Below are 17,951 nucleotides of genomic sequence, written 5' to 3' on the forward strand. Positions count from 1 at the left end.
TGTTAGCATGATTTTATGCTAATAATGATTTAGAAAGTTATTAGAGAGAGTTATTAGCATGCTAAAATCATGCTAATAACTCTCATATCTGTGCCTGTAGCTATAGGCAAATTAGAATGTACAGATGAGTAGTCAAGTCAGCAGGGAGAGACCGAATGTTCTATCTTTTCTCAGCAAGCCTGCTGCTTTTCAGGCTGGTCATAGAAGGAGGCAACATTCTCTTTGGCTACACATGAGTTGATGGAGAGGGAGGTAGACAGCTGTGTCCCTCATCAGTTTGGAAGAATTCCTTGGAAGAAGAGCTTCAGTTCTAATATGGGAGCATTTCCTCCTATGATTTCCCACCCAGATACTAAGATGATCACTTGTGATCTCATTCCAGTTGCACCTGTCAAAATAAAGCAATGTGAGTGTACAACTACACTGGGGAAAAATGCAGGTTTGTGAAATACAATTTGTATTTTTTTCCCCCTGTTCATGATGCAAAGGTAAATGCAAATCAGCCTGGAATTTTCCCCGAAAACCAGCAGCTTCTACATTTTTTTTAATACTGAATCGTCTGCCTTAGTTGAGGCATGTGATCCCTTCAACCAATGCAAGAAAAGCTGCTGCACCAGCACACAGTCAGGAGCAGTGAATAAAGCCTTTCAGCAAGACTTTTCCTTTCCTTTTTGGGGGAGGTGTGTGTTTTGTTTTGAGGGTGAAGCCAAGCCTCTTTAAAGGCTTGGCACAACTTTTCTTTTCTTTTTTTGAACTAAGGATGAGCAAGACCTTTCTTTTTCACAGCTCAGAAACAGTTTGCAAAGCTAGCAGAACTTCTTTTTTTAAAAAAAAAACAGCTTGGTGCCAACAGTGATGTGCTAGAGAGCAGTGGTTCCCAACCTTGGGTCCCCAGATGTTCTTGGACTGCAACTCCCAGAAGCCCTTGCCAGCACAGCTAATGGTAAAGGCTTCTGGGAGTTGCAGTTCAAGAACATCTGGAACTCAGTGTTGGGAACCACTGTGCACCTAAACACAAAAAGAAAAAGAGCTAATCGGAGGAGGAAACCACAGAGGGAAAGACTTTCTATAGCCTGTAAAGGAGCTCCTTTGTTCTGCACTTCCTGCAGGCACTTCGATAGAACTGCAAACAAGATGCAAACGGGACTTCTCTCCTGTCTCCCTGGGTGGCCACTTAAAGAGAGCAGACCCAGATTCCTCAGGATGACTTCACAGCAAGTGAATGCAAGTGAACTGCATTACCCTTGCTGTATACTCATACCTTGAGATAGATTTTATTTCCTGGTGGCCCCTGTTTTGTGGAACACCCTCTGCAAAGAAGCTCCCTTGGCACCTCTCGTGTGAGGCCCTGGTACCAGGTGGAGAAAACTGTTGCTTTACCACACTAAGGTCTTTGCATTTTCCTATTTGTTGTCTTCCAATTTTACATGATCCAGTGTTCACACTCCTTGGCAAAAGTAAATTTTTGGGGCTGAAAGAGACCCCCCCCTTCTGCAGCTACCAAAGGCTTCTCCAGGATGAAAGTAATCTATAAGAATCCATAAACATGACAGGGAGAATAGGCAACTTGTGGTTGATGACATGAAAGGTAGTCACACAGAGGAGAGGCAGAATCAGTTCTCAGTCATCCTAGAGTGCAGGACATGTAATAATGGGCTCAAGTTACAGGAAGTCAGATTTAGGCTGAATATCAGGAAAATTCTCTTAACTGTTAGAGTAGCATGACAATGGAATCCATTAACGGGGGGGGGGGGTGGAGGCATTCAAAAGAAAATTGGACAACCATCTGTCAGATCTGCTTTGACTTGGATTCCTGCTTTGCGCAGGGGGTTGGACTCAATGGCCTTACAGGCCTCTTCCAACTCAAATTATTCTATGATCTGCGATCACCTGGGTTGCATGTATAAAGTTGCACAAAAGGCCAGAAAACTCTGGTTACCAGGTGGTTTACAACCACACTAAATGCCCTATACTAGCATGTTAGCAGCCTAGCAAATAGTTTTGGTGCTACCGTGTTTCCCCAAAAATAAGGTAAAGGTAAAGGTTCCCCTTGACAATTTTTGTCCAGTCGTGTTCGACTCTAGGGGGCAGTGCTCATCCCCGTTTCCAAGCCATAGAGCCAGCGTTTGTCCGAAGACAATCTTCCGTGGTCACATGGCCAGTGCGACTTAGACACGGAACGCTGTTACCTTCCCACCGAGGTGGTCCCTATTTATCTACTTGCATTTGCATGCTTTCGAACCGCTAGGTTGGCGGGAGCTGGGACAAGCGACGGGAGCTCACTCTGTCGCGTGGATTCGATCTTACGACTGCTTGGTCTTCTGACCCTGCAGCACAGGCTTCTGCGGTTTAGCCCGCAGCGCCACCACGTCCCTCTCCCTCCACAAAATAAGAGAGGGCCTTATATTAATTTTTGTTCTAAAAAACACATTAGGGTTTATTTTCAGGGGATGTTCTCTTTTTTCATGCACAGCCATCTACATTTATTCAAATACTATCCTGTCATCTTCTGGTTGCTGCACGATGGTGGAGGGTGGTGTTTCTCTTAACTGGGGCTTATTTTTGGGGTAGGGCTTATATTACGAGCATCCTGAGAAATCATACTAGGGCTTATTTTCAGGTTAGATCTTATTTTCAGGGAAACAGGGTAGTACATTTTGTGGGTTTCCTTGCATGGCTACCCTTGCCTCTTAGTTAATTTACGATGACTGTCTTGCAGAAACTGCTCCTTGATTATGACCTTACCGGTGATGCCTGAAGGAAAGCCCACGCTGTATGTGACAAGCCTTACAAACTACTTAATTGAAGAGAAACTTATGAAGCCCTTTCGTAGGCTGTACAACATCAACCTGATGGCAGAATATTACAGAGCCAAGCAGGCCCTTATGGAGACCCCATTTGAGTGTAAGTGAAATAGCTGAATTTGCTGAACAGCCTTCAATTTGTTTCTGTGTCTTCTTAATCCAGAAGGAAATATCCAATCACCCGGGGTTGGAGAACCTCAGTAAACTAAAATATGCTGGAGTTATTGGTCTCTCCCTTTTGCCTTTGGTCCCTGAGAATATCATGAAAATTGAATTTGGCCCTTGTACCAAAAGATATTCCTCATGCTTGCAACAGGCAGTAGGAACCCCCCCCCCCCCAGCTAGTAAGAGTATGTGACCATCCACTTGTGTTTGTATGCAAGGCAAGTTCCTGGAAGCCTATGCATGAGGTCCTGCTCATATGTGAACTTCTACAGCTCATGGGGCTTCAGTGTAGCTGCTACACAGTTTAAGAACTGTTTGGTGACTGATTAAGTGACACTCGTTTTTGCATCATCCCAGACCATGCCTTGTTGATGGGGTATAAGCACCTGAGGACATTTGATGGGGAGATGTACAGCTTGACCTCCAAATGCAGTGTGCTCCTGGCCAAGGATTTTATTCATGATACATTCGCCTTAATATTAAACCTGAACAGTAGTGGTGTCAGGTCACTACATGCTTATGTGAGTGATACTACTGTTGTTATCCACCCAGAACAGAAGGTAAGAGAAGGAACTGGATGCAAGTTCTTCTGCTTTATGAACAAGGAAACCATTGTTCTGCTTTGTGGATCACGGGGGGGGGGGGTCTATAATAGAAAGAAGAACAAAAGTAGATGTTTACATCTGCTCTAGAGCAGCCATTCTCAACTTTTTTTTGGCCACAACCATAAACACAATATGAAAGAAATATAGGCTAAATCAGGACTGCATCAGTGCCATAATGAACCTTATAAAGTGGTATGTGAAGAATTCTTTGCACTCTGTGGCCGCCTTCAAATGTGCCAATGCCCCCTCAAGGGGCCATATAGCTCACAGTGAGAATGGTTGCTCTAGGGTTATTACTTTGTTAATGTGCAATCAATGCGCATCTAGCTTTAATGATGGGATACTAGAGGGGTTATGAGCTACAGTAAGGGATACAGTAGGGGGAAATGGAAGGGAAAATGGTGACAATCAATAATACACTAATGAATTGCTTGTGGTTATTTAAAACAGTGGTTCTTAACCTTTTTGAAAGAAACGCCCCCTTGAGTCATTGAAGATGTTATCATCGCCCCCCTCCCCATGGCATTATCTTCTATTTATTTATTTATTTATTTATTTATTTATTTATTTATTTATTTATTTATTTATGACACTTAAATCCAATGACCCCTGAAAATAAAATTCAATTGCAAGAAAATGAAATGCCTGGAACAAAAAACAGGAACATTTAATGATTTAGTTACAAGTGAATTTTAAGATGCAAAAAGAAATATAAAAAGGGCATAAAAACAAACCGCAATGCAGGAACTAAAATTTTCAAGACGAAAACTCTGAAATTAAATTAAGATTTCCAGGAAAATACTTATTCATGCACACTATAAAAAGGGTTAAAAAGACACAAAGAAAAATTTTACAGAAAGAAAGCAACAAAAATCAGAGCGAAAAATTATATATGTATCTCTCTACACAAAAAGTTTACATGAAGAGCACAAAAAAAATTGAAACCATAAAACTGAGAAACCAAAATATAATATCAAACTGGAGTACACATTAAAAAAGTACAATACAAAAAGACACACAAAATGTTTTACAGAGCATAACAAGATTTCAAAAATGAAGCAAACATCATCACACTCTATAAGAACAAAGGAGACAGGGGCGACTGCAATAATTACCCTGGCATCTCTCTTTTCAGTGTTGCTTGCTCGTGTGTTCTGCTGAAGAGATTCCAGGTCCTTGCAGACAGAGTCTTTCCACAATCACAGTGTGGATTTTGAGTTAATAGATCCACCACTGACATGGTATTCTCCCTCCGACAGTTGCAGGAGAAATGTAGGGAACAACAACAGCCACTCTTTGTGGCCTTCATAGATCTCACAAAAGCCTTTGATTTGGTTAGCAGGGAGGGCCTTTTTAAAATACTTCCCAAGATTGGATGTCCACCTCGGCTCCTTAACATCATCAGGTCCTTTCATGGGGGAATGAAGGGCACTGTAGTTTTTGATGGCTCAACATCAGATCCCTTTGACATCGGATTCCAAAATATCTCCTGTATGGAGAATTAGTGCAGTGAAATCGCTCCAGGGGGAGACCACAGCTACGATACAAGGAGATCTGCAAGCGGGATCTGAAGGTCTTAGGAATGGACCTCAACAGATGGGAAACCTTGACATCTGAGCATTCAGCCTGGAGGCAGGTGTTGCATCATGGCCTCTCCCAATTTGAAGTGACCCTTGTCCAGCAGGCCGAGGCAAAGAGGCAGTCCTGAAAGCAGCAAAATCAGGGAGCTGGACAGGGGACAGACTGCATTTGTCTTCAGTGTGGAAGGGATGGTCACTCTCAAATTGGCCTTCTCAGCCACACAATATACTGTTCCAAGTCCTCCATACAAAGCACGTTACCATAGTCTCTCGAGATTGAAGGATGCCTAATCAATCAATCACCCATGGGCAAAACACAAAACAAGACATGAAAATGAAAAGGAGTGCTGAGGTTTTTATCCAGTGGAAGTCACTCCACTGATAGAAGGCACTGTCCCCTTTCAGAAGAGGGAAGAAAACAGTTTTCAGTGATGCCCCTCCCTCTTACAAACCACTTCTGCTTTTAAGTGTGAGTTGGGTAACTGAGCTTGGTGTGGTGGCAATGGAGAATGAGGACAGCACAGGAGAAAGAACATTGGGGTAGGGAAGCAGCCCAATTTCTCCTTCAACCAGCAAGATGATCCTTACTGGACACAAGCCTGTGTATTCCAAAGCTCAAAAAATGCAGCTTGATAAAAGCTTCACTTTATCTTCCACAAACTATCTCTGATACTAAAAGGTGGCAATTAAAAACAATATGTCTTCATGGCGTCTAGCCACATCCTGATGAAAGCATAGCCAGGACTATGTATTAATGGCCCATTTGGTTTCACCAAAAGACTTAGTCTTCATACTGACCAGTAATATGTCAGCTGGCATATTATTGCCATTGCTGGCAATAATATGCTAGCAATTGGTTTTGTCACTTCAGCTACAAGTCCTAACAGAATTTTAAGAATCAGAGAATCTTAGAATCATAGAGTATTTGTTTGAAAGGAAAGGAATATTGATTTTGCTGCTGTCTGAACCCTGAATTCAAGATAGCAACCCACTTGGGTCTCAAAATAATTTTTTTTTGAAAAAGCAGAGCTAGAGAGTTAGAGAGAAATTCTGTAGATAGTAGACTTTGTATTAAGGAAATAGAGAAGCAAATTAGGGTTGTATGTTGCCTTGTAGCAGTTTTAAATTTTTTTTTAAATCAAGGAGCATTGTTAGAATAATGCAAAAGTCTGTTGACCAAAGCAACCTTCTACTGTACACACGAAACTTGTTTAATGTAACATTTTCACACTATCTTTTCAGAAGATTTTGAGAAGAATTTTCAAGTTTTATGCCAATCACTTCACAGTCCTAAGAGTTTTACAGTAGTCAGAAAGTAATGAGTAACTAACACTCTTTGCAACATTTACTCACACAAATTACTTTGGGGGAGGAGGGTTACAACAACATCCATAACAATCTACCTTAAAAATAACTTTCCAAGTACCCAACAGAACAATAAACAACTGAACTGCTGAATAGCTCAATGAGAGATGACACGCCACCCCAAACCGACCCGTTTCTTTCCGCGCTTCCGTTGCAATGGGAGGGAAGGTGGGCCAAGGGCAGGGGATTGTGGGAGTTGTAGTCTAAACCTTTTGGAGCACCCCTGCCACCCCTTTCTTGAAGCAAACTGTTATACTCAAGCCACTGACATGCTGCCCTTTTCGCCTTCACTGAACGGAATCTCAGGGTTCAGGGAGAAAGAGGAGCGGCTGACTTTCCGCAGTGCGTTCGCTTGTCTCTCTATGACAGCCCCGTGGATTTTGCCCTCAGCGCTCTCAGTTCAATTTGAGAGCTTTCTCTCCCAGAGGATTTGCACATAGCACACAGTGTACACAGAAGACAGGGGAAGATCTCAAGTTCATCGTCCCTCAAAGCCATTTAAAGTTGGCCAGGTGAACTTTCTTCCCCCCTGACAGCCAGCTAGCCACAACAGGACAACAAGAAAAGCTGCCAAATTCCCACCCACCCAGGATGACCCAAGCCAGCCCCATCCCTAGAAATCCTGCCACGCCACCCCAAACTGACCCGTTTCTCTCCGCGTTTCCCTTGCAACGGGCGGGAAGGCAGGGCAGACAAACGGGGCTCGTCTCTCCCTCCCCACCCAGGTGCAAGACCGCGCTTCACCGGGCGAGGACGGGGACCCGAGAGACCACCCTTTCCTTCCCCCTGATCCACACTTGGTGCTCCCCTAAGGGAGAAAGGCGAGACGTGGCAGGCAGAAAGAGCTGGAGTGTCTGGCGGTGCCGGCACCGGATCCACTGCCAGCACTGCGGCTGCAGCCACCTTCCCAGGTTTGGCTCGCTCCAGCGCCCCCCTAACACCCCCCTTCTGTTCTGCCGCCCGCACACCACCCCTTTTCATTCTACCGCCTCCTGAAAAATGAAATCACCCCCTGGGGGGCATTATCGCCCACGTTAAGAACCACTGCTTTAAGGGAACTTATTAACGGATTAAGTTTATTATGCTAAAGGAACAAGTTCATTTAAGTTAATTAAAGTTAATTAATTAAGGAAAATAGCAAGCTGTGACTAAGCTGTGACTAACATGATTCTTATGTGCGATTTCCCCCCCTTGTGGGGATTTCTAAGATCTCAGTTTTCTTTATAATGGGACACACACACCCTTTTTTCTCTCCTTTAAATCAGATTTACAGCAAGTACAACAGTTCACAGTGGGACAGTAGCTGTCATCCTGATGTTCCTCTAGAGGAAAACGACATTGTAGTGCAAAGAGAAGCAGATCACGTTGGCATATCCACTACCAGTGGGGCATCATTTTCATGTGACCTTCGTTATGACCTCTGTACTCTTACTTTGGATGGATGGCATCATGGTTTGTCTGAAATGTTTGGTCTTTCCAGCTACATGGCTGGGCTACTGTCCAGCGAAGGCTAGTCCATTAGAGCAAATGCAGTGATGCCCTGCTCTAAGTATCCTCGTGGCTAGAAACGGTGGTGCCTTTTGCACCCTCTGCCCCAGCAGAATAAGCATGCAAGTATATTGCTCAGTTCTGTTAAATGTTAAGGAGCTGTCCTTTAGTGTCATTTCAAAGGAGGTGGTACAGGACAAAACCAGAATTAGTTGGCACTATCTGCTGTTGATTCGGGCTTCCCGTGCATTAGTCAACCTTGTCCTATCAGTCCCAATGGACATCAGTCGCCACTGATGGCATTGACACCTGGTATCTTTGAGCACCTTGTATCCCTAGTCGAGGGACTCATTTCAAAGCTTTCCTAAAGGTTCTAACCCCCTTGCTGTTAAAAAAAAGTAGCATAGAGATCCCATAGTTGTGACAAAGATGCCCTTGAAGGTTTCTAAGAATTGTCTCTTTTTTCTTTTAGCCACGTCTGCTGGCCTTTTGGGTACCAATGACAATGAAGCTGGCAATGAATGGATGCTTCCCAATCACTCCTATGCAGACAGCTTAGAGGAATTCATTGGTGCATGGCAGGTAAGCTAGCAGGGGTGGACTATGGAGGCTATTTTTTTAAAGAGAGGATACTTGGCCCTTGTGCTGTCCAAATAAACCTTTTAACCTAATAATGGCAGTCATGTCCCCAGGGTGATAGGAATCCATCCTAAGCAGCAGATCCTGAGTGGTGGTCAAAAGGCAGCAGTTTCAGCCCATGACCGTTCGCTGTCTCTCCTATAGAAGCTTTGGGCACAAAAGAAAATATATACCTAAAACCTATGGTGTGACTCACATGGCCATAAGTCCCATAATGTTCTGTTTCATTCCCAAGTATAGACTATAGAACCCACTCACAGAACCATACAGAGTCACTGGTGATCAGTCAACACACAAGATGTTATCATAAATACCAACAAAAGCCTAGATATGTACATATTGATGGGCACATTTGACCCCTCAAAATAAAGTCCCAGTGTGTACATATAATTTCTATCCCAAGGTACAGATAAGATACAGAGCGCATGTTTGCACAAGAGTTGCTCCTGTCTGTGTACATGAAGCGTGCATGTTTGCTTTTCCCCCAAGGTAAGCGACCACTGCAGCCAAGCAAAGAATGCTGAGAAGCTGTGTGTCAACACATCTGGCTCCAAAATCTGCAAAACTTTTTTCCAAGACTTCAACTCCCCCTTTAGGAATTGCTTCAGAGTCGTAAGTCCCGTTCTCAAAATATGGCACAAGATCTGAACTCATATGCATGTTCCTCATATGCTTTTACAACACATGGACTCAGAGAAAGGCAAGCATGTACATGGCTCTGTAGCCTTTCTAGTTCGGGTGGGGGGCACCAGGAGGCCTGGCTGGGTGGAGTCATGTTAAAGCCCAGGAACAACATTTTGTTACCCAGAAAAATGCTTTGTTTCGCAGTCCTAGTGTCCTGCCAAAGAAGGTAAAGGTTCCCCTTGACAATTTTTGTCCAGTTGTGTTCAACTCTGGGGGGCGGTGCTCATCCCCGTTTCCAAGCCACAGAGCCAGCGTTTTGTCCGAAGACAATCTTCCGTGGTCACACGGCCAGTGCGAGTTAGACACGGAACGCTGTTACCTTCCCACCGAGGTGGTCCCTATTTATCTACTCACATTTGCATGCTTTCGAACCGCTAGGTTGGCGGGAGCTGGGATGGGCACTCACTCCGTTGCGTGGATTCGATCTTACGACTGCTGGTCTTCTGACCCTTCAGCACAGGCTTCTGCGGTTTAGCCCGCAGTGCCACCACGAGAAGGTAGCAGCATATAAATCAGGGATCAGTGACACCCGGTCCAAGAGCCGTTATTTTGTGGCCACCACAACTGCTAGTGGAACTGCTCATTTGAAATCTAGTGGCAGCTCAAAAATCAATGTTTTAACTTTCCTTTCTGGAAAGTGAGGAAGCCCTCTGTCCTTCCACTCTGCAAGGCTCTACAGCACCAACAGGCATAGCGACACCCTCCTGTCCCATAGAGTGCATCCACAAGGGCTGCCAAATTGAGCCAGAATCTGAAGGTGGCCAGAACACTTTGGCAGTTTTTTCTCTTCTTCTTTCCTGTTAGGTTTGTATATATTTTATAACGTTTTGGTCTTTTTTTAAAAAAAAAAGCCTTCCTTCCTATAGACAGCGAAAACTGGACAGTTTCTAACTGGAAGCCACCTATAGAACAGACATGTCTCATAATGTTGTGAAATCACGCCCCAAATCCTGTTGGTGTTAAGTTGTGCCACAGAGCCAGGCAATGCCATCATCCAGCACCCGTAATATTTAACTTAAGTGAAATTGAAAGCTTCCTACCCTCCAGTTTCAGGTTTGGAGGCTCCCTACGGCTGCCTTTCGCCCTGGGGGAGCCTTTAATAGCCCAAAACAGCTGCTGGACGATGTTCTCTCTGGTTTCATGGCAGAACTTCATGCAGGGATGGGGACTCGTCTCGGGACTTGCGGTCAAGTCAGACTTAAGTCACACCAGCGACTCAACCTGGACTCACCTCTGGTTTTTTTTTTCTGACTTGTGACTCAGAGCCCACCCACACCCTCCCTTTTTTGTGAGGGAAAAAGTTTGTTTTTAATAGCGACTTGAACCAGGGGCTTGGGACTTGGGACTAAGTACCAAAGACTCAGACTCAAAGACTTGCCAACATCCCTGACTTCATGCCAACAGGACTTTGTCCAGGGTTTATTGACTTTAAAAACTGGGGGTGGGGGGGCAACCCCCAAGGGGCCAAGGATCAGTTTTCAGTTTAGCCAAAAGCTATGGGAGATGTTACAACTCCCCCCCCAAAAAAGCCCCCCTAAATTGTACTTTGAAAATCAGTGGTGTGGCTTTCTATCCACTTTCTTACTTACTGGCTATTTTGATATGTTTATTTCAATTAATCATAAATTATCTAGTGATTGAATACTGTTTATTGCTAGTCTTTTTATTTGAAATTCCTATTCTGTACTTTTATTGCCATATTTGAATAAAAACGTCTTCAGCTGGAAGTTATCAGTCTGTGTTTATTGGGGACTGTTTGTTATTTGTTATTTTCTGTTGCATGAGCTGGTGGTTAGGGACTGTCTAGGCATGTGAGAACTGCAGTTCTGTGATTCTCTGATGCCTAAACAGTCTTTAAACATCAAGGTCTGTAACAGGAAATTGAAAAGAGTTACCAATGAACACAGAAGGATACCAGCTGGACGTCAGTTGAAGACTTCTGTATTTGGTAAAGAGAAGGAAAACACAGAACTACAATTTTACAAAATAGAAAGAATAACATAAGCGTCATTTCATCCATAAAGATATTTAAATAAACATAAAATGGTTGCTGCAAGGTAGCCAGAAAGCCATGTTGCTGATTTTCCATAAGTTTTAAAAAATATGACCAGACTCCTATTGCACATATGTGCCAGCATAATTCTAATTGGTGTAACTTGCAGCAGTGAGTTACTAACAGGTAATATGTCCACACTGATATTCTGGTTGCATGCCAAGTCACATGTGTGCTGTGTGACAAGAAAACCCAGCAATAACTTCCTAAATGTCAGCAATTCATCACTGAAAGTTCTGCCAATATACTAAGAAAAGGGGGAGGGGGAACCATGGAGTCCTTGTATGCAATCCAAAGGCAGGGAGGGGGTGATACAATCATTTGGATTGTATACAAGGCCTATAGCATTTGTTAGACTCTAAACTATTATATCAATAGACTCCGGCTGCAACTTCATGGTCAGATACTGTGTGGTTTGCTCCACTGATAAAGTGGGTGAATTCAAAGTTTTGTTTGTTTTTACACAGACCACATGTCATGAAGGCTAATTCAAATTGGTGCAGTCCATTTTTGCTCCCAAAGCAGCCTTCCTTTCCCCCCCCCCCCGCCGCTGGGGAAAGCTTTTACTTTTTCGAGCTGCAACCATTCAAATAGGCTTTTTGTTTGTTTGTTTTTGGGGACGAGTTGTGACATATTCTTGTAAAAACCTTGGCTGGAGAGCTCAGTGATTTAGGCATCTGGCTGTGGAGACAGAGGTTGGGAGTTCAGCTTAGAGTGTGTTTCTGTAGGTGGTGTTTCAGTGAAGTAGGTGATTAGGATGTGATTTTCAGGACCAGGGAAACATGCCTACATTCTTTCCTCTCTCCTAATCGTCCTCCTATTTTTTAAAAAAATCTGTTCCCCACAAGATCAGCAGAAGCAGGACTAGAGAAGAAAGGAAGACTCAGCAGAGATAGGACCAGAGGAAGGAATGAAGGAAAAAAGGGGGACTGTGGGGTGGAATGCGAATTGCATTGCATCCAGTATGAATGGTGGGCTCCTGAATCAATTGGCAGACCCTTTGTGAGCAGTAAGTGTGATTTCAAATATAATACAGGCTGCAAATCAAATCACAGCACAGTCGAATTGCTCCAATTCAGCTTTCCAGTATATTCACACCCTTGTGTTGGTGGGCATAAAGAACAGGCTTTTGACCCTGATTTTTAAAATATTTCTGGGGAGTCTTATCCCCAGAAACCAGGGAGGGTTTGTAAGCCTTATCCCTTCTGAAAGGGTAAGAAGTGTTTTTTTCCTACCCACCCCTTCTTCCTAGTACAGTCATGTCCAAATAAGAATGCCCTTGAAACTCATTGGCATGCTCCAGCTCAGTGGTTCTTAACCTTTGTTACTCGGATGCTTTTGAACTGCAACTCCCAATCCCAGCCAGCAGAGCTGGTGGTGAAAGCTTCTGGGAGTTGCAGTCCAAAACTCTTGAGTAACCCAAGGTTAAGAACCAGTGCTCCAGCTGCACATATATCTAATGGAAACAGTAAAATGTGCAGCATTTAATTTGTGTTAGTTGCTCATAAATTGGGTTGAGTATCTTGAGGTGCATCTCTTGTATACATGCGCCCCTTCTGTAGCAAAGAAGGAGGCACTGTTTAACCTGAGCAGATTGCTGTACTTATCAAATTACTTTCCACACTGTTCTTTCCTCTCTCTCTCTTTTCAAGGTGGATCCCGAACCATTCCATAGCCTTTGCGTATCTCACACATGTGAACTGCCCAATATAAAAACACCTTGCACCATGGCTGCTGCATTTGTTCACTTGTGCAACAGGAATTTTGTTCCTTTGGAAATGCCATTTCAGTGTGGTAAGTATTAACTTACTCTGGTCATCTTCAGATAGGCAATATAGTAGAACACAAACAAAAAAGCCAGTTTTTGAACCTAAAAAACAAAATATCAACTCCTGTGACCTTCAAACAGCTACTGCCTAGTTCCCTATCGGGATGCCTTGACCCTGCTGTAGTAATTTCCACCACAGGTGTCAGGGGAATGTAAGGTGATGTTTCTCACCTTGGAATCCGAAATGTATTTGCTTTAATATGCATAGACAGACACCCTTGGTTGCAGTCATGCCCATCAGCAGGCAACAGACTGAGGGGAGATACAATATCATGCCCTCTGAGAAAATACTGAAATAATTGGGCATGTTTAGCCTTGAGAAAAATGTCCAAGGGGAGATATGATTGCACTTTTCAAATACTTGAAAGATAGTCATGCAGAGGAGGGGCAGGATCAGTTCTCAGTCATCCCAGAATGTAGGACATATAATAATGGGCTCAGGCATCAGGAAGCCAGATTTAGGTTTAATATCAGGGACAACTTAAGTGTTGGAGCAATAAGACAATGGAACCAATGACTTCAGGAGGTGGTGAGTAATCCAGCACTGGAGGCATTCAAGAGGCAATTGGACAGCCATCTGTCAGATCTGCTTTGATATAAATTCCTGCCTTGAGCAGGGAGTTGGACTCGATGGCCTTACAGCAGGGGTCCCCAACTCCTGGTCCACAGCCAGGGGTTGGCAGGACTGGGCTGCAGAGACATCTCCTGGACCCCCTGCCCACGGACGCACGCATGGATGCACCCATGCCCCCCACATACACACACAGAAACACGTACTCCCTGCCCACGCACGCACCACCCACAGATGCACGGACACCCCCCACCCCATGCACGCATGCTAAACCAGTCCATGGTGCAAAAAAGGTTGGGGACCACTGCCTTATAGGCCCCTTCCAATTCCATTATTCTATGATTCTACGGATGTAAAGTACAGTGGTGCCCCGCATAGCAAACGCCTCGGTTAACAACGAATCTGCATAGCGATGTGGATTTTGTGATCGCAAAAGCGACCGCATTGCGATGTTTTTAATGGGTAAACATCACATTGCGATGATCGGTAAGCGTTTCGCTTACCGATTTTCGCATTGCGATGTTTAGAAAACAGCTGATTGGTGGTTCCAAAATGGCCGCCGGGAAAAAAATGGCCACCTGCAGGGTTTTCGCCCCCTTTCCTCACTTACCGGGCAGCAAAAATGGCGGCCGCATGGAGGATTTCCACATAGCGGTGAGTTTTTTCCCCAGCGGAGTTTAATGCGTTCCTATGGGGTTTTTCGTTCCCTTTTACCTTTTTATGGGGTTTTTCGTTCCGTATAGCGACGATTTTCCTGGAACGGATTATCGTCGCTATGCGGGGCACCACTGTATATGAATTCTACCAGCCGAACACAAAACAGCATCTCCCCTGAAACCCCCCCCCTCCTAAATTCCTGCAATCATACTGGATGACTTCTGACAGATAACTTTAAAAGGGGATGGGACGAATTTATATAAGATAAGATTGTTAACAGTTTCTAGCCATGACAGCTATATATAATCTCTAGTATCAATGGTAGTGTTAACATAGCCAAAAAGTGACTGTAGTGTTTGTGTACCACTTGTGGGTTTCTTGTGGGCATCTGGTTGGCCTCTTTGTGAACAGACTGCTCAGCTAGATAGACCTTGGACATAATCAAACATAGACTCTCTTATGTCCTTAAAACTTCAGACATTTCTGATAATATTTGATTTCTTTCTGTCTGTCTCTCTTTCACACACACATGGCCACACATACAAAGTGTACACAGCTCCCTTTTTTTAGATAGGGTGTTTGACCACATCACACTCCCCAAACTAAGAGCATACAAAAGTTCGCTTTTGGATTACAACTCCCTAAATTCCCTGCTAGAATGGCCAGTGTCAACCTCAAGAACTGGTTTTTTAATTTACCTTGCTCCTAAAAAAGGACAGAAAAATATCGCCTTTGAAGGGGCTCTTGACAAAAACTCCATGTCTTTAGCTCTCATATGAATGCTATGCATAACTCTTTTAACTACGAGACAAAATATGAATTACCTGCATCTCAGCAGCAGGCAGTATCTTGGCATGCCTCCAAATTAGTCACAGTTCCTGCATCTGGATGAAAGGGAATATTTGAACAATAGACCAAGAGCCACAGTTACATCCAGCAAACTGGATATACCGTGTTTCCCCGGAAATAAGACAGGGTCTTATATTAATTTTTATTTTTTTTGCTCCAAAAATACATTGGGGCTTATTTTCAGGGGATGTTTTATTTTAGTCATGTCATCTTCTGGTTGCTGCACAAGTGTGGAGGGCAGGGTTTCACTTAACTAGGGCTTATTTTGGGGGCAGGGCTTATATTACGAGCATCCTGAAAAATCCTTCTAGGGCTTATTTTCGGGTTAGGTCTTATTTTTGGGAAAACAGGGTATATATTCTCAAAGGTTTATATATAATTTCTTTGCCTATCCATGGCTAATGAGTTACTCTCATGGATCACTAAACCAACAGATGGTATAACAATTGGATCAAGATATACTGTACAAAGCAAGAAGCAAGAAGGCACATATTTTGTTATAAAACTGGACTTATTTTTGGCACTCAAAGACCAACATATGGACATTTCACTCTGGGAGTGAATCCAAATCACAAACTCTGAGGCTAAAATTCTCTTACATAATTATGCCAGCTTGACACTAATGGTGTTACCTTTGAAAGCAAATTGCCTCAGGTTGAAAAGATATGTCTATTGCATGCTGAGTTGCATGAATCAGATATGTACGTAACAAACAGTATCTACTATGATTTTTTAACTTGCAACAATTTGCCTCCAAAAATTACATAGTGTTATGCCACTGTAACTACACAAACGCAGTATGTGCTTGAGTGCTGAAAACAAGAAATGACAGACAGCAGGAGAATGTTGATGAGCCAGCGTCACCAGACAGAAAATACAACTTCACGTTTTTCTAGATTATTTGGATTAGTTTATTTTGTATTTGGTCTTACAGTAATTGGAATACTGAATTGTTATATTTCCATTTTACAGATGGAGAACTGAGGCTGAGAAATAGCAGCTTGCCTAAGGCCACACATTGAGACCAGAGTAGAGGAGAGACCCATGGTCAGACGTCCTGTAACCCAAAGCAATTTTTAAACTACATGATAACAAACTGATTATTAATTTACACATTTTCCCACTGTCTTGGAGATTTAAGTAGGAAAATTTGATGCAGCGGCCCAATCAGGAAATGAATTAGTTCCATTACAATGCTTAGTTTTTAGAAGTAATTTTTTGCTTTCCCATTATTCAGAAGTAATTAAAATTATGATGTGTACTTTTATGAAAAAGGTCAGAATGTAGAAATGTAGGAGCCACACCTAAGCTGTGAGGCTACATTTTCTATTAAATGTCATTGAAAAAATTACAAAAGAAGTGAAGTTATTGCCTCACAACCCTTTTAGAATTCTTTGAAAAGGTGGATTCAGGCGAACCAGTGGATATTGTCTATCTGGATTTTTAGAAGGTGTTCAACATGGTGCTTCACCAAAGGCTGCTGAGAAAACTCCACAGTCAGGGGATAAGAGAGCAGGTCCTCTTATGGACTGAGGATTGGTTGAGAACCACGGAACAGAGAATAGGTGTCAATGGGCAATTTTCACCATGGAGAGAGGTGCAAAGTGATGTGCCCCAGGGATCTGTCCTGAGACCAGTGCTTTTCAGCCTGTTCATAAATGACCTGGAGACAGGGATAGGCAGTGAGGTGGCCAAGTTTGCAGATGACATGAAAATTTTCTGAGTGGTGAAGACCAGAAGGGATTGTGAAGCGCTCCGGAGGGATATCTCCAAAGTAGGAGAATGGGCATCAAAATGGCAAATGTGTTTCAATATAGGAAAATGTAAAGTAATGCCCATTGGAGTGAAAAATAAAAACTTTAGTTATTAGCTGATGGATTCTGAACTGTAATGGATCAGGAAAGAGCTCTTGGTATGCTGGTGGACAGCCTGATGTCAACCCAGTGTACGGCGGCAGTGAAGAAGGCCAATTCCATGCTAGGGATCATTTAAAAGGATTGAAAATAAAACAGACAAAAGAACAGACAAAAGAAAATATTTCTTTACTCAGCGTGTTGTTAGTCTGTGGAACTCCTTGCCACAGGATGTGGTGATGGCATTAGATGCCTTGAAAAGGGGATTGGACAGATTTCTGGAGGAAAAGTCCCTCGCAGGTTACAAGCCATGATGGGGATGTACAATCTCCAGGCTTAAAAGGAAGGTACTTCAAAATGCCAGATGCAGGGGAGGGGGGATCAGGAGACAGGGATCTAATTGTCTCTTGTGCTCCCAGAGGTATCTGGTGGGGCCACTGTGAGAGACAGGAGGCTGGACCAGATGGGCCCTTGGCCTGATCCAGCAGGGCTCTTCTTAGGTTCTTCTCCTTTGTTCAGTTAATTACAGCTAACGGCTAGGATGTTATTTCATACCTCTGCTGGACCTACTGCTGCCTCAAGCACTTGCAGTCACCCCTTCTTCCTGAAGCCTTTCTCACCCAGGCAGCCTGAAAACCTGCTCTTGTTGTTATTGTTTAGTCATTTAGTCGCGTCCGACTCTTTGTGACCCCATGGACCAGAGCACGCCAGGCCCTCCTCTCTTCCACTGCCTCCCGGAATTCGGTTAAATTCATGTTGGTCACTTCGCAGACACTGTCCAACCATCTCATACTCTGTTGTCCCCTTCTC

The 17,951-nt window shown here is 43.6% G+C and overlaps 1 protein-coding gene across 5 annotated transcripts in view; it reads left to right on the forward strand.

Moving 5' to 3' along the window:
* Positions 1 to 16,644, forward strand: part of LOC110090494 (uncharacterized) — a 123,045-nt gene extending 106,401 nt beyond the window's left edge. For all 5 annotated transcript variants that reach the window (XM_078381239.1, XM_078381242.1, XM_072982743.2 and 2 more), the window contains 7 exons: positions 2,720 to 2,904; positions 3,327 to 3,529; positions 7,785 to 7,971; positions 8,480 to 8,589; positions 9,136 to 9,258; positions 13,036 to 13,177; positions 16,261 to 16,644. In XM_078381239.1, the coding sequence (XP_078237365.1) occupies positions 2,720 to 2,904; positions 3,327 to 3,529; positions 7,785 to 7,971; positions 8,480 to 8,589; positions 9,136 to 9,258; positions 13,036 to 13,177; positions 16,261 to 16,310 (1,000 nt within the window). In that variant the 3' untranslated portion in view covers positions 16,311 to 16,644. The remainder of the gene's footprint in view (positions 1 to 2,719; positions 2,905 to 3,326; positions 3,530 to 7,784; positions 7,972 to 8,479; positions 8,590 to 9,135; positions 9,259 to 13,035; positions 13,178 to 16,260) is intronic.
* The last annotated feature ends 1,307 nt before the right edge of the window (positions 16,645 to 17,951 follow it).

The sequence above is a fragment of the Pogona vitticeps genome, chromosome 13 (genome assembly GCF_051106095.1).
Source record: "Pogona vitticeps strain Pit_001003342236 chromosome 13, PviZW2.1, whole genome shotgun sequence".
NCBI lineage: Eukaryota > Metazoa > Chordata > Lepidosauria > Squamata > Agamidae > Pogona > Pogona vitticeps.